Below are 14,843 nucleotides of genomic sequence, written 5' to 3' on the forward strand. Positions count from 1 at the left end.
CTCCATTATACAGTATTTATAACAAATTTTGATATTATTGTCTAATTGTAACCAGACCGGAAAAGATGATCATAGAAACTGATTATGTTATGCCAGTAAAATTAGCTTCCACACGTATGATTACGTTGAAATGCTAAATTTTTTTATATAGTCGGCAGTATTTGTAGCCTAATATGTAGGGCCATGCATATTTCACGAAAAGATTCCGAGACTAGTTATAAGTTAAAACACTGTAGCACCGTCTGCGTTTCGTGATTGGGTGAATTTCTTGAAGGTACGTGTCGATTGATACAACACCAATCAGATTAATTCAGTGCGAAAGCAAACGAGTCCTGAGTGGCTCAGCCAAAAAAAGGCAACGAATTCTCTCGCAGACGGCCGCCAATCACAATAAAGAAACCACTGATGCGGGTGTACCTTGTTGCAGTCTAATAGGCGTTCGGATTTATTCGCGAAAAATGCCTGCCCCTAGTAATATTGCTATGTACAAAAGTGAGAATTGTGTAACTGTGAGCATGTGCCTGTGTCGAACGAAGCTGAAGGGTTGCCGCTCGCTCATTGCTGGTCCATTTTTCTCTCTTTCTGCTCCGCAGGAGACAATGGGGCGGCGGAGTGGCGCCGGCAGATCCGCAAGGACGAGGAGGCTAGGAAGTCCTTAGGCGACATCCTGCCCGGAGGCGACCTCCGGGGATCAATATTCACTCCACTTCTCTCTCCCCGACTCTCAATCGGGCACTTCGGGGTAACCTCGACGGCTGGTTTTCAAACGACTGAAGAATTCGAGAGGGATTTTTTTTTTTAAAAATCCTTTTTTTTTTCTTCTCCTTTCTCTCTCCTTCGCAGTCGGTCGGGAGAGAAGGCCTTGGAGGGTCTGACGGCGAGTTATGAGCTCGAGTGCGCCGGGGACTGTACGCGACCCGACGACGCCCCCCCGGAAGAGGTCTCTGCGACGCGCGCCATGCCCCAAGAGGCGGCGGTCTTATCGCCGCGGGGATTCCCCCGTCGGGGTCGGCAGCGGCCTTCGGAGAGACGCGCGCCCCCTGTCTGCTTTTTTCCCCCCGGGAGAACCCCATTCGTCCGCGTCGAACAAACCGAGCTCCGTCAAACTGTAACCGTGGATGATTAGAGTGCGTGAGTTTTACGAACGAAATTTTTTTTTAACTCCGTGTGGGTGACTCGAGTGGCGTGAAAACCAAGCTGATCGAGACTGCGTGCTCGCCCCGGCTGAACTCTCCCATGGAAGCGGCGACGGAAGGGGCCGTCGTCAACATAAACACGAGCTTGGAAACCTGCGTGGAGCGTTACGAGGACTTCGTGATCCCGGAAGGAGGTAAGGACGTCATACATGTACTATATATATATATATATATATATATATATATATATATATATATATCCTACGGTAAAAAACCTTGGTAAACTCTGGTGAAAAATCGTCGCAAGGCGAGATGATTGTGCAGGTTCCCTGTGACGTGCAAACAATTCCCTAAGTAGAGGGTGCAGTGGCGTAGCCAGGGGGGGAGGGGTTAGGGGTTCAAACACCCCCCCCTCCTTAGCACCAAATCTTTAATTAATTTCTTATTCATTAGTCAAACAAATTTAATTTTAAAATTAATAAAATTTTTACCATTACAATATTTAAATTTAAGTACCGAAAACTGCTAAAATAGCACTATTTTACACCTTAAAATCAAAATTTTCCTAGGGGGGGGGGGGCATGCTTCTTAACACCCCCATACACAAATCCTGGCTACGCCACTGAGAGGGTGAGATGGTTGATGATATATTATGAATATTTGTACAGCAAATATTTTAATTGATGTAAAAACTACCAAATAATCATGATCAATAACTGTTTATTTTATCAAAAGGCATTTCGTGTTTTTTTTTTTTTCTAAATGAACATCGTGGTTGGATTTTTCTGAGGTGATTTATTATTTATATACTTTAAGATACATATAGATGCGAGGAATGAAGGAGACGTGTGCAAGAGCCGTAGTTTTCCCCCCTCATGCTTATTTACCAAATTTGGGGGGGGGGGGGGGGGGAGGGATGAGCGCCCCCTCTCTTGTTGGCACGGCTTTGTGAGGTTCTATTGTACAGTTTATCGCGGGTTTTCAGTGACTGTGATTGCCAACGATGGTGTTTTAAACTTTGCGGGCTCGATGTCTGAACCCGGGAACGATATAAGTCAATAAGCGAGTGGTTTGGAGCCCGCTACAATCCCCTGGATTCTTTCCCTTAAAACTGCTCTGCATTACAGTGTGATTAAAACTACAATTTTTTTTTTCACAGGTTATAATTAACTTAGACCACTAGACGTTCCTGATGAAATGGTGGTACAATTTTAGAGTGAACTCAATTTACAAACGTTTGATGTTCAGTATACTACCAAATTAAAACTTATAGGCCTACCTGTTTTTTTTTCTCTTCAAATCACTGGATGAGTTTCTTCTATATTGTCATAGAAAAAAAAATTAGATCATATGCATAGAAAATCGTTGCAGTACTTACCATCTGTTATATATTTTAACTTGTGACATAACGTTTTTCATATTTCATATCCAAATGAGCAATGAGTTAAAGGAGGCATATAAAATAAAAAAAGGTCATATAGCTAGGTATGCATTAAAATTGACGACAAACTAGTATGTGTAATTTAAACATGCCTACATATTATAATATAATTTAGTTTATGTACTAACATGCTACGATAAATCATGAATGAATGGCACAACTTCACTTTATTAACAACTTGGTAGTACAAAAGTTCATATCAATTTTACGTAAGTCAATATAAATTATTTTATCTGTGTTATAAAATATATTTTGAGCCTCATAAATCTACACACACACATATATACACAAACCCTTCAGGTTGAATAAACGTTTCATGCATTTACCACAGATTCATTTTCCTTACAACATGGAAGGTAATTTTTTCCATGTGGAATGGTTTGTACACGTAATAAATTCTAGTATATAACTCTTACAAGGGTGAACATCCTAAAGCTATACTACTAATACACCGAGTCTCATCACGAAGTGAATATCTCAAGTCGTGCCTTCCCATTGTTAATAAAGCACACATAGTCTAAACATCTGAAAGTTTTTTTTATAAAGAACTCAAAGACTCGGAAGAGTATTTTTTCAGCCACTACACTGAAACCATCCACTGCCACTTACTTGTATTCATTCACGAACCAAAACTGGACGTGTGATAATTCTCAATGTTTTTTTTTGAAGTTATATTTATTTAGGCTCGTTGTGGAAACTTGATGAGAGTAAATTGTTACTATGCGCGCGAACCACGCAACATAATTTTCACATGAAGATGGCGAAACCACGTGTATGAACACGAACCCATATATTGTCACTTTCATAAAAAAAAAATTAGGGGACATACCAAACGTATTGGTGTGCCGAATGAATTTTTTATGATAGTGAAACTACCCTGGAATATATTTGGTGAACTAATATAGTCCTAGTAAAGAGTAATCTCAAGTTAAAAAAAAAAGAATCGAAGTTATGTTTTCGTATGTATTCTTTATCTTCATTATAAATTATTACTTCATTATTTAATAAATAAATAAAATAAATATTAATAAACAATCAGCATATTGATTGAGTTTCATTATTAATTAAAATTTATCTAAATTATTTTATAAAATTAAATAATTAAATTGATATACACATGTTCATATTAATATTGAATACCGAGTATTCGTTTAATTAAATTTTGTTACAAAAAATTTCAAAATAGTTCAGTTCCAGATAAAAAAGAAGTATAACTTCTAACACGCGTACATGGTACACGCAGGTTTTTTTTAAACCCAGGCTAAGATATGGAAATCTTAACCAACCACAAACAACAGGTAAACGCATCGTTGGTTAAATGATGGCACTGAGAGGCTCGTGGTACCGCACGTGCAGGATGTAGTTGCGAGACGAGACACCACGCAGCTAGACGTCACTTGTGTCGGAGGTCCTGCGCCCAGAGCCTACCCGCGGGGAAGCGCCTCTCGGCCAGCAGGCGGTAGAAGGCCGCCTGCTCGCGGTCTGGCGGGTCCGGGATGCGGCCCGCCAGCTGCCGCCGCCGCCTCCCGCCCCCGGCGCGCCGCCTCCAGCGCAGCGCCGCCGCCGCCAGCAGACCCGCCAGCGCCGCCGCCGCCAGCAGACCCGCGCGCCACGCCATGGCCCGCCGCCGCCTCACGGGGCGCGTATACCTGCGTCAGCGAGTGGGCGGAGCTCGCTGGAGCTTCCTGATCGGGAACCGTTACAGCAGGCGGCGTGGGAACGAAGACAATTGTCCCTTGAGTGCTTTCAATAATCTCTACCAGAGGGGTTCTCACGCCACTTTCATCCATTTACCACTTTTCAAAAATACTTTTTTCCGGAAACAGAACTACTCGTCCACGCTTTTCTTGAAACAGACAGCTCTCGAATATCTCGAGCAGTTTTCAAATCTCATGTGTTTTTTTTCTCTCCTCTGAACACGTATGTGTGCTCGGGTAGCCGGGAACCTCAAGTTTCTCTCGCAACTGGACGATCCTCCTTGGGCTCGGGTGAACGACCTTTCAGGAAGTTGGCGTCACTCGCTTGCACGCGTCAAAACTATACAACGAATCCCATGGCTGGAAGAGCACCTACTATGTTCATTAGTACTACATGAATGAACTCGAATTCATCCGATTAATTAACTTTGTTTTCAGTTCTTCAAATTCTAGTTAATTTTTATTTGGAAAGAATGTTTTCCAGATGACCTGCTATCAGCACGTTTACATGTTTTTGAGTACGTTAGATTTGCCTTATTGCCATTCCTGTCTAAATCACATTCGATCTAAGTGTTAAAATTCTTTTAAGTCTACTTAACATTTTTACAAATGATTTGACTATATGATGGAATATTATGTCAAGTTAAAAAAGGGGGAAAAACAGGAAGACTATGCTCTTTGATAAAGGAAACGCACAATCAAAAAAAATAAATTTGACTCTTTTGTAATTTAAAATTTTATCTTCTGTTTCACTATCATAATGAGTTAGATTAGGTGTAACATTTGGATCGCAAGGTTATGGATTAGAATAATTCACAGAAGTATACATGTATACAAGTATACATCGTAATAATCCTGACATTTTGAAGAAATAAACTAAATTAACATCTATAAAAATTGGTTGTCTGAAAAGTCGGTTTACGGACGATAGTTTAACGTGACAACATCATAAAAAAACATTGATGAAAGATTGCATACTTTTATGAATAAAATTGAATAATTTTTATTGAATTATCACTATTTTGTATGGATACACATAAGGAGTGAAATAAAATCTACAATTTAATTGATAAATTTACTTTTATTTGCACTCATTAATTCAAATATGTTTATTACTTTAACGAAGAGAGATTATTTCAACTATAACTTTTATACATGTTTGTTATTTAACTTCTTCCAATCTGTGTTATTCTGTTAAGGATATGACGATGATAGGAACAGTAGGAAACGAATGGGAGTGTTTCAAGTTTAATGTGCGTCGAAAAAGTCAAATCGATGGTTGTTCCAATCGAGTGGAAGAGAGATAGATGCGGTGCAAGCGTACAATGAGCGTAAAGGGACACAGAATAACGGGACAATGTGCGTTACGGGACACTTTTTCGTGCGTATCGATTTATTTGACGTTGTCACGTCAAAAACAACAGCATTAAAAAGTGGTTCCTTTAGCGTAGAATTAAAAAAAAATTAGAGTTAAAATAAACATTACTGTACAACGAGTGTAATAAAAACGAGAGAAAGTACTTCAAGGACATGCAGGTAGATGTGAGGCCGCAGCAGGTAGAGTGCTAGAGCGGTCGGCGCGAGGGGTCCCGCGCCAGGACCTTGCCGAACGGGAAGCGGCGCTCGGCCACGAGGTGGCGGTAGAAGGCGGCGTCCTCGGAACTCGGCGGGTCAGGGATGCGACCCGCCAGCTGGCGCAGCCTGAGGCGCTCGCCGCGCCGCCTCCAGCACAGCGCCGCCGCCGCCAGCAGCGCCGCCGCCGCCAGCAGACCCGCGCGCCACGCCATGGCGCCGGCCGCCGCCTGCGGGAAGCCTACAACTCACGTAATTTCGGTTCCCTACCACGTTCGTGCAACTTCGGATTTCTCTCAAAAAATTGAAATTAAAAAAAAATATATCGAAGGGTTAAGGTTAGGTTAGGTCAGTCACAACATGCTTGTTTTCATCGGAAACTTCTTATTTAGCGACTGGAGTGTGGCGTTAGTACCAAAACGCAAAAACTTCGGAAATCTTCGGAAATTCTTGCAGGGAACCGAAACTACGCGAGTTGAAGGCTTCCCCGCCGCCTGCCCGGGCAGGGGAAGCCTTTATTTCACAGACGAGAGAGCCACAACCGAAGATCCCCGAAGTTCATGCTCGCTTCCCCCCCCCCCTCCACCCCGTATCATTTGTGTAGCTATCCTTACCAATTTAACCGTCCACTATGTTCTAAAGTATTTATAATGTAGCTAACCTAAGATAATTGACCATTAGTATCCTTTTATCAACACCGTCATATTTATTTACAATGAACAAAAAAAAAATAATAACCCAGAAGATGCACGATCGGAGTTGAGTCAGAGTTCTCTCGTCTGTGAAAAGATGGCTTCCCCTCCGGACAGAGCTTCAGGACAACACACGCTATTTGGAAACTGTTCGAGAATATCCCAGAGTGGCGTCTGTCCACGGAAAGCATTCAAAGACACTCTGCAGTATTTCTGTTTCCGTATTCGGGGAGCGACTGCCACAGCACGTTCAGCGCGTACACTATCGTGGGAGGTGGGCGGGGCTGGCTGGAGGGCTGGAGACGTGGATTGGCTATCTCGACCGTGCGTCACCTCGACTGGGAGGCGCAGTGGGGGGGGGGGATGCCTTCCGCCCCTCCGGCATTCCTCGGTGATCCGTGCCATCTATAGCTCTCCGTCCTTGAGTCTCGCTCAAGTCAGTACTTGGCGTTGTGTTGAGCGCGTTAAGCTGGACTCCCAATCATCCGTTTCATCCGTCCGTCACCCGTAAGTCCGTCCGGTTAATTTCGGTCCGTTATTTTTCTCGGCAATTATTACCTACTCTCAACCATCCGCCATCCGTCCGTCCGTCCGTCACTATTCTAAAATATCAGTGCTACAACTTTCTGCCACATACTTTCTCAATTGTAGGTAAACTTTTGGTGAAAATAATTTACTTGGGATAATTAACTTTTGTTTTTATGAATGTGATAATAAGTAGACAGGCGGGAACCGTGCTTTGACAAGTGGATTAAACGGGTGCCGTCTTAAAAATAACATTAGTCATGCCAGCAATAAATAAAATTATGCTTCTTTTATTACTGCGTCAAAGGAAACAGAAAGAAGCTATTTCTATCCAGGCTTTTTCCCTCAGTTGCTTATCCCGATAGTCTTTGCTATATATATTATACAAATGCTCCCTTTCCCGGACGTAATTTATCAGCATTTCTTCCGAAAAGCTCATTTTCAAAAGCAATCTTTACCGTTATTATGACAATAATAATAGGTCAATACGACACAGACTTCTATATATTGCAAATTAAAAAAAATCGAACGCGGTTTTCGGAAAGTCGTATTGAAGACGATCGACTTAACAAGGCGGTGGACCATCCGTTGGTCCGTCAAAAGCTAAAGCTTGGCAAGGTTTTGACGGACGGACGGATGGAATTTTTCGGGCCATCTGATTGGCTGCAGGTCACGTGCTTGACTGACGGACGGGTGACGGACGGATGAAACGGATGATTGGGAGTCCAGCTTTACTCTCCACCCCACATCATCCTGTCCTCCAGAGAGATCCCACTTACCCCGCCTGGTTGTTCGCAGCTGACGTAGCTACTGGCTGGAGTGTATTTGGTTATGTGCGAACATCCTAGCCCTCGGTATGCGGTATTTGATAGGAGTAACTTCTTAAAAACGGAACGGAAGTAGATGAACGGAAATGTGTCACTAAGATGGTGGACCCACGTGAAACAAACATAAAACCGCATAAAGTCACTTCGTAAATATTAGGGGACATATCAAATAATTTGGCGTGCCAAATTATTATTTATAATAGTATAAAGACCCTGGAATATATTTGGTAAACTGAAGTAGTCATTGTAAAAAGTAATCACAATTTTTATAATACCTAACAAAACTGACATTACAATAAGTATAAAACATATTCTCCTTCAAAGCTTCCAAGTGAGTTAGTAGCACATCGGTAGAGCACGCACTTAGTAATTACATGGGGCGCGGTTCAAATCTCGTCACCGAGAAATGATTTTTTATTTTAAAAAAAATATTATAATAAACTTTAATCAACTCAATAAATTTAAGGTTTGTTGGGAGGATGCATTTACAAACTGGTTACAGTTTTTTAAATACAAACTAATATACAAACATATTCTTAATGTTTTAATATGGTTTTTAAATTATGTTTTTAAATTATGTCTTTTAACGCGTGGAAAACTTTATAGTATTCACTGTTCAGTGAATTTTAACAAGCTGGGCAGTATTTCAATAAAATTCCTTTTCGAAAATCAAGTCCAAAGCTGGGGATTTATCGGAGCTGTTTCTAATAGTTGAAAATGTCCGGGTGTTTCATGCTACTAGTTGCTATCTGCTTTTGATGGTGGAAAGCAACGTTAACGATTCAGGCAGCGAATTATAGCGGCGGGCGCAGAAAGTATATACGTGATTAGCATCCAGAAATATTGGCTTTTAAAAAGCGACAATTTTATTTATCAGTTTATTTATAAACATCAAATTTTTTTAAAATAATTCAATATTAAATTTTGAGTCCGAGTTTCGTATTATGAGATTATTTGCAACATGTGAACAAATGAGTTTGCTCGTTACCATCACTGGAGATATTGAGAGACTTACTCACCTTAAAAAAAAATACACTTTATAGGTACACGATTACTTCCAGAAGTAAGCACGAGCTTATGACAAACTAAACGACAGTAAATTCGTGTAATAACATCGTGTTTGTCATATAGCACTATCCATTTTCCTTTAACTCGCGGACAATATATCACCCTGTGTTCAGCCCGGGGAACGCCAGGTACTGCAGCTACTACAATATAATAATAAAGTACAATAATTATGTTGAATCTGCTCAATAAGGATGATATTTATTTGCAGGAAGTATTAGAGACTGACTTCAGTCATTTAAACAAAAACTAATTTACAAACATAAATATAGTGTTATAAATTGTGTTTTTAAATGTTTCAGGTTAATATTTTAGTAGGCCTAATGCCATAGAAGAGCATCTTCAAACGTGTGCGGAAACTTTATAGTATTAACTTGTTAATCAATTTTAACAAGATGGGCAGTATTTAAAAAAAAATTCCTTTTCGAAAATCAAATCCAAAGCCAGGGTTTAGGATATTTTTAAAATCTTTTTCGCTTTTATCTGAGCCGTTTTTAACAGTTTAAAATTTCTGTCTGTTTTGTGCTGATATCTGCGCTTGATGGTGGCAAGCAATGATTACGATTCAGGCACCGAATTCTAACGACGGGCGCAGAAAGTAGGTGTGCGATACGCGTTCAGACATTTTGGTAACTTGAAAAGTTGATTATTTATTTATTAGTATAATTATGACTCTCGGCCATATTTTAAAGAATTCTAGGTTAAATAAGACTCGCTCACAATTTTTGTATAACAATCTTCATAACTATTTTCTTTTATTAAATTGAGCGACATAAAAACCAGTTGAAAAGATCACACTAAAATGGTTTCTACCTTGTTTATGGTATATAACTCCTCTTCAAAGACAGACACGCGTGAGTGAACAAGATGAGTGTGTTCAGGCGCTGTTTCTAAGAAGTGGTTCTCCTACCAAGTTCTCTAAACAACTGCGCGTTTGGTGGCGATTAGAAATACAGCTCCTACGTGGTTGGTTTGTGCTGCCGGTGGGGGGAGGGGGAGAAGGGCGGGGGGTTTGGCAAGGTGAGGAAAGTGCCTTTGCGTTCGCGACAGTTGAATAATGCAAGAGGCTCGTGACGTAGAAACGAGCATCATTTGAATAGCGATGCGCGTGAGAACAAACACTGTTTTTTTTCCCCTCGTCATTCGTAAGTCATCTACCATCAGAATGTTTTGTTAAGCAGTCACTGCTGTGTAGGATGGCGATACTTGTCAAACGCCCTGTTTTATTGTCATCACAAATAGCTTATTTAAAAAAAGAATATATATGCATAAAAATAGTTTGGTTCAAACAGAATACCGTCTACGTTCTGAATTAGTAACAATGTCAGGGTACGTGAACAAATTGCGATATAGATAATTGACATATTTAGATGACACAACGTTTGTGTTGCAAAAGGCAAAAATTCTGCCTTGCATTTAACTTAAGAAAAAAATAAGTTAGAGAAAAAAATTGCTTTAAAGGAGAAAATATTAAACTTTTTACTCACATTTCTTTAGAGTTCAAATTAGCACAAGGAAATATTACTTCAGCTAAAATATTTGCTTTCTTTTTCAAAGTAAGTGTTTTTTTACCGTTATACTGTGAAGATTTTAAAGTACGGTAATTTTTATTTACTGTTGCTATCGTCATAACATAATATGAAACAATTGCATAGGATTTAAGGTATTTATTATGATTAGATTAAATATTTGGTCTTTAACTATTTAATGACTATGTCATATACAGAAATTCCATTATATAAATATATTAAACAATGAGCAACCAGTCGTGATTAGTTGTTGTCGAAAGTTGTAAAAGTCAAAGTAACACAGGGAGGAATTTCATTAAAAAGTACAGTATTATTTATTTAACTATTAAACTTTTTTTACACTAATACCAATTTATAAAGTAATTTAATCTTTTTTTATTCTTATATGTAGGTACAGCATTTTTAGTTTATAACTGCGAGAATTTAAGTTAAATCAAAAATACTACAATGAATTACCGGTATCTTAAATTCATTTTTTTCTTGACGGTTTAATATTTAGCACTGAAGAAAAATAATTAAAATCCGAATAAAAAAAACCTGAACACACATGCGAAAAATTGGAATTCTTCAAATATTAAAAATAATATAAATATTATAGCTGATACAAGTTGTTTCTAATATTTACGGAGTTTCATTTTAAACATTTAAAATTCCAATTTTTTTTTAAACAAAATGTAATGAGTGGAACTGACTATATGTTTAGTAAAGGAAACGATAATTTTTGATTTCTATAAATATAAACAGGAAAAAAAGTCTTATTTTATAACCGTTTTTGACGTATATTTGAAAATACTATTTTATTATTTCGAAAGTTTCAGTGTATTTGCTTTACGCGAAGCTTATTTATGGCTGGCTCCAGGTCTGGTCTGATACTGGTTGTTTTCGGAGAAACGTATTTCCAACACGCAGTGGCCTGTTGTAAAAAAAAACATTTTAATAAACAATCTTCATAGTTATTCCTCGGCAGGCTAGATGGCTCCGTTTAAGAGTGCGTCGTGTTTTGTTTTGTAGTACAAAGTTCTGCCGCGCCGCAGCGTCCGTTGGAGGCTGCAACGTATCGATTGCAACCGGAGTCACTGCGTGAAGCAGGCAATGAAGGGCCTGAACTCCCTCCCCCCTTCCCACAATCCCTCCAGATTGTCCGCAGTAACTACGTGCTGCTGTTGTGCAATACTGTCCAATCATCCAGTCGACTCGACACTAGTACAGTCGGTCCGACGAAGCTGAATGGATGTGACGAGACAGTACCTTCACAACAGCCGAATTTACTAAAAAAAAGTTTTGATGGTTTTTTTACACTTAAAATATTACGTTCAAAACAGGTGTTAACATTTTTTGACGTGACAACGTCTAATAAATCGATGAACGTCGGCTTCACGCACGTGAAAGTGTCCCGTTACGCACATTGTCCCGTTACGCACAATATCCCGTTACGCATATTGTCCATTTACGCACATTGTCCCATTACGCACATTGTACCGTTAAGCACATTGTCCCGTTACGCTATGTCCCGTTACGCTCATTGTACGCTTGCGCCGCATCTATCTCTCTTCCAATCAATTGGCCTATGAATCTACTATTATATTAAATAAGTTAAGGCGGGCTTTTCAAAAGTAGCTTTTAAATTTAGTACTTTAAATAAACTATCATTTCATCAATGTTTTGTTATGACGTTGTCACGTTAAACTATCGTCCGTAAACCGAATTTACAGACAATCATTTTTTTTATTGAATTTAACGCAGTTTATCATAGTCGCGTCCAGGAAAAAAAAAGTCGATCGGCGAACCTTTCGACGGCATTTGATGTCCAGAATGGTAATAGATACACGTAAAAAAAAAGGTCTTCACGTGTTCAATCAACGCTTATGTCATGTGACCATGTGTTTTAGCAAACTGGTTCATGAAAAAAGTGAAAATGAGAAGTATTGTTACGTTACATGGAGCAGTTTCTATTTCCGGTAGTTAAACCAGTTTTATTCAAGGAATACCCTCCGCAAATATTTTAAACTTCTCTGCTGTTGAAAATTAAAATATTAAAAAGGGGAACGTTTATTTATATTACTTAACGACAAAGCTCTGTCAAGTAAAACATATAGTCTTAATAGGACACGTTCTTGCTTGCCGCTCGGATGCCGTTGGCCAGGGTGAAACAAAATTATTGTCTACATTTTCAAAGTTTTTTTTTTTTTTACTCGGAATTAACTGGCCAGTGAGCTTAACTACGTTGAGGGGTAAACACCCTAAAGATGCACTACTAATACACCGAGTGTCCTCCCGAAGTCAAATTTCCCAAGTCTTGTCCTCCTCTTGTTAGTTTGGGAATAGGCAGGGGCAGGCAATTCTCGCGAATAAATCTGAGCACCTATTAGACTGCAACAAGGTATACCCGCACCAGCGGTTTCTTCCTTGTGATTGGCGGCCCGTCTGCGAGAGAAGTCGTTGCCTTTTTTGACTCACCCATTCAGGACGCGTTTGCTTTCGCACTGAATTACTCTGATTGGTGTTGTATCAATCGACATGTACCTGAAAGAAATTCACCCAATCACGAGACACAGACGGTGCTACAGTATTTTGAACTTATAACTAGGAGCATGCATATTTCTCGAAAAGATTTCGAGACCAATTGAAAGTTAAAACACTGTAGCATCATCTGTGTTTCGTGATTAGGTAGTTTCTTTCCAACTTATGTCGATAGTTTCATAAACCAATCACAGTAATTCAGTGCACAAGAAAACGCGTCCTGAGTGGCTCGGTCAAATATGGCAATGACTTCTCTTGCAGACGGCCGCCAATCACAAGTAAGAAACCGCTGGTGCGGGTACACCTTTTTGCAGTCCATTAGGCGTTGAGATTTTTTTTTTCGCGAAAAATGCCTGCCCCTACTTATAACTAGTCTCGGAATCTTTTCGCGAAATACGCATGGCCCTAGGGATAGGTTGTGGTGTGGTGGATGTTTTTAACACATCTGCGGTTTCACGTCCGGCTTTGGTCCAGCACTCACTTACCGCCCCGGGGGACCCGGGGATCAGTAGGACTTGGCTTGAGGGTTGTTGTTGTTGTTGTTGTTGTTTGTTGTTGTTGTTGTTGTTGTTGTTGGGGTGTACCTAGCAGGCTGCCTCGCGCACAATGGCGAGCGCGCAGTTGGCTTCACTCCGCAGATTGCCCCGCGGGGCGTCTCTCTGCGCGCAAGGAGACGTGTGACGTCACTGACAAGCTCAGGACAGTCACATTTATAAAAAAAACTCACGTTAAAACTATTATTTGTGACGTGACAAACGTCTTATAAATCAATGAACGCCGGCTGCACGCACGAAAAATTGTCACGTTCCGCCTGAGCCGAGCGTGCAAGAACCGGCCAACCACCGTGCGAGAAAATCTTCTATAATATCAATCAGGTTAAGGCGGGCTTTTTAACTAATTGTTCGTGACTATATTTAAACAAATTAAATGATTAAATTTGCAAAAAAACTGCGAATAATAATTTGAAAATTAAAAAAAAAAGTATGCAATTTTTATCAATGTTTTCTTATGACGTTATCGCGTAAAATTATCGTCCGTAAACCGAATTTCCAGACAACCCACTTTTTTTTTGTATCACTCTCTACCGGAAAAAAAAACTTTACAACTTATCATCCACCTCGCCAACGCATTCCCACGTGGTTATTCTGTTTCAAAAACCCGCGAAGTTGCCACGAAGAAAGAACAATGATCGTCGCAATGCAGAATATTTAACCCAGAATTTTACGAAAAAAAAAAATCGTGAAGTACTGTTCGTAAAAAAAAAAGGTTTAGGACGACAAGCCGAATAAAAGAAAAGAGTCGTGTCCAAACCTCCGACTGGCGGTACATACTTTCAGGGTCAGCAGGTGCAGACAGCTAGTACCCTGAGGTCTTGGTCTGGATGCTCCTGTTGTGACGCTTGAGAGGTGACGTAATGAGTGGGCGGAGGCAACGCAAAGGTTCACGGCGACGTCCGTCACGTTTCCCCGCATCCGGGGCGTGACGTTGCCAGGGGTTGAGCCCGCCTCTCCTCGGAGGTGCGGCCTATCAGCTGCCAGCTTGTCATCTTCCAATGTACTCAAACGTTTGGCTCTTTATTCCATGACTAGGGACACCTGTATTTCGCGAATACATTTCGTGTCAAGGTATTTCACAAAAAAAAATTCTGTAGCTTTTCTCCTGTGGTTATTGGCTGAGGTCGGTGAGAGGTGTCATCCCGCTCTTGACGGGGCCGATGAGAATGTGGTCACCGTACTGCTGCACCCTCACAATTTGCCATGACTCTTAGAAAAAGGCTACAGTGTTTTGTGAAATACCTTGACATGAAATGAAATCGCGAAATACAAGTGTCCCTATCCA

General features: G+C 40.2%; 1 protein-coding gene across 1 annotated transcript in view; it reads left to right on the forward strand.

Annotated features, from left to right (window-relative positions):
* Positions 1-867: 867 nt before the first annotated feature.
* The window catches only part of LOC134542149 (PDF receptor), a gene marked incomplete at its 3' end in the record, with an annotated part of 62,786 nt that continues 48,810 nt past the window's right edge, over positions 868-14,843 (forward strand). The window contains exon 1 of the mRNA XM_063386164.1: positions 868-1,330. Within this exon, the coding sequence (XP_063242234.1) occupies positions 1,237-1,330 (94 nt within the window). The remainder of the gene's footprint in view (positions 1,331-14,843) is intronic.

Source organism: Bacillus rossius, assembly GCF_032445375.1.
Source record: "Bacillus rossius redtenbacheri isolate Brsri chromosome 4 unlocalized genomic scaffold, Brsri_v3 Brsri_v3_scf4_2, whole genome shotgun sequence".
Classification (NCBI taxonomy): Eukaryota; Metazoa; Arthropoda; class Insecta; order Phasmatodea; family Bacillidae; genus Bacillus; species Bacillus rossius.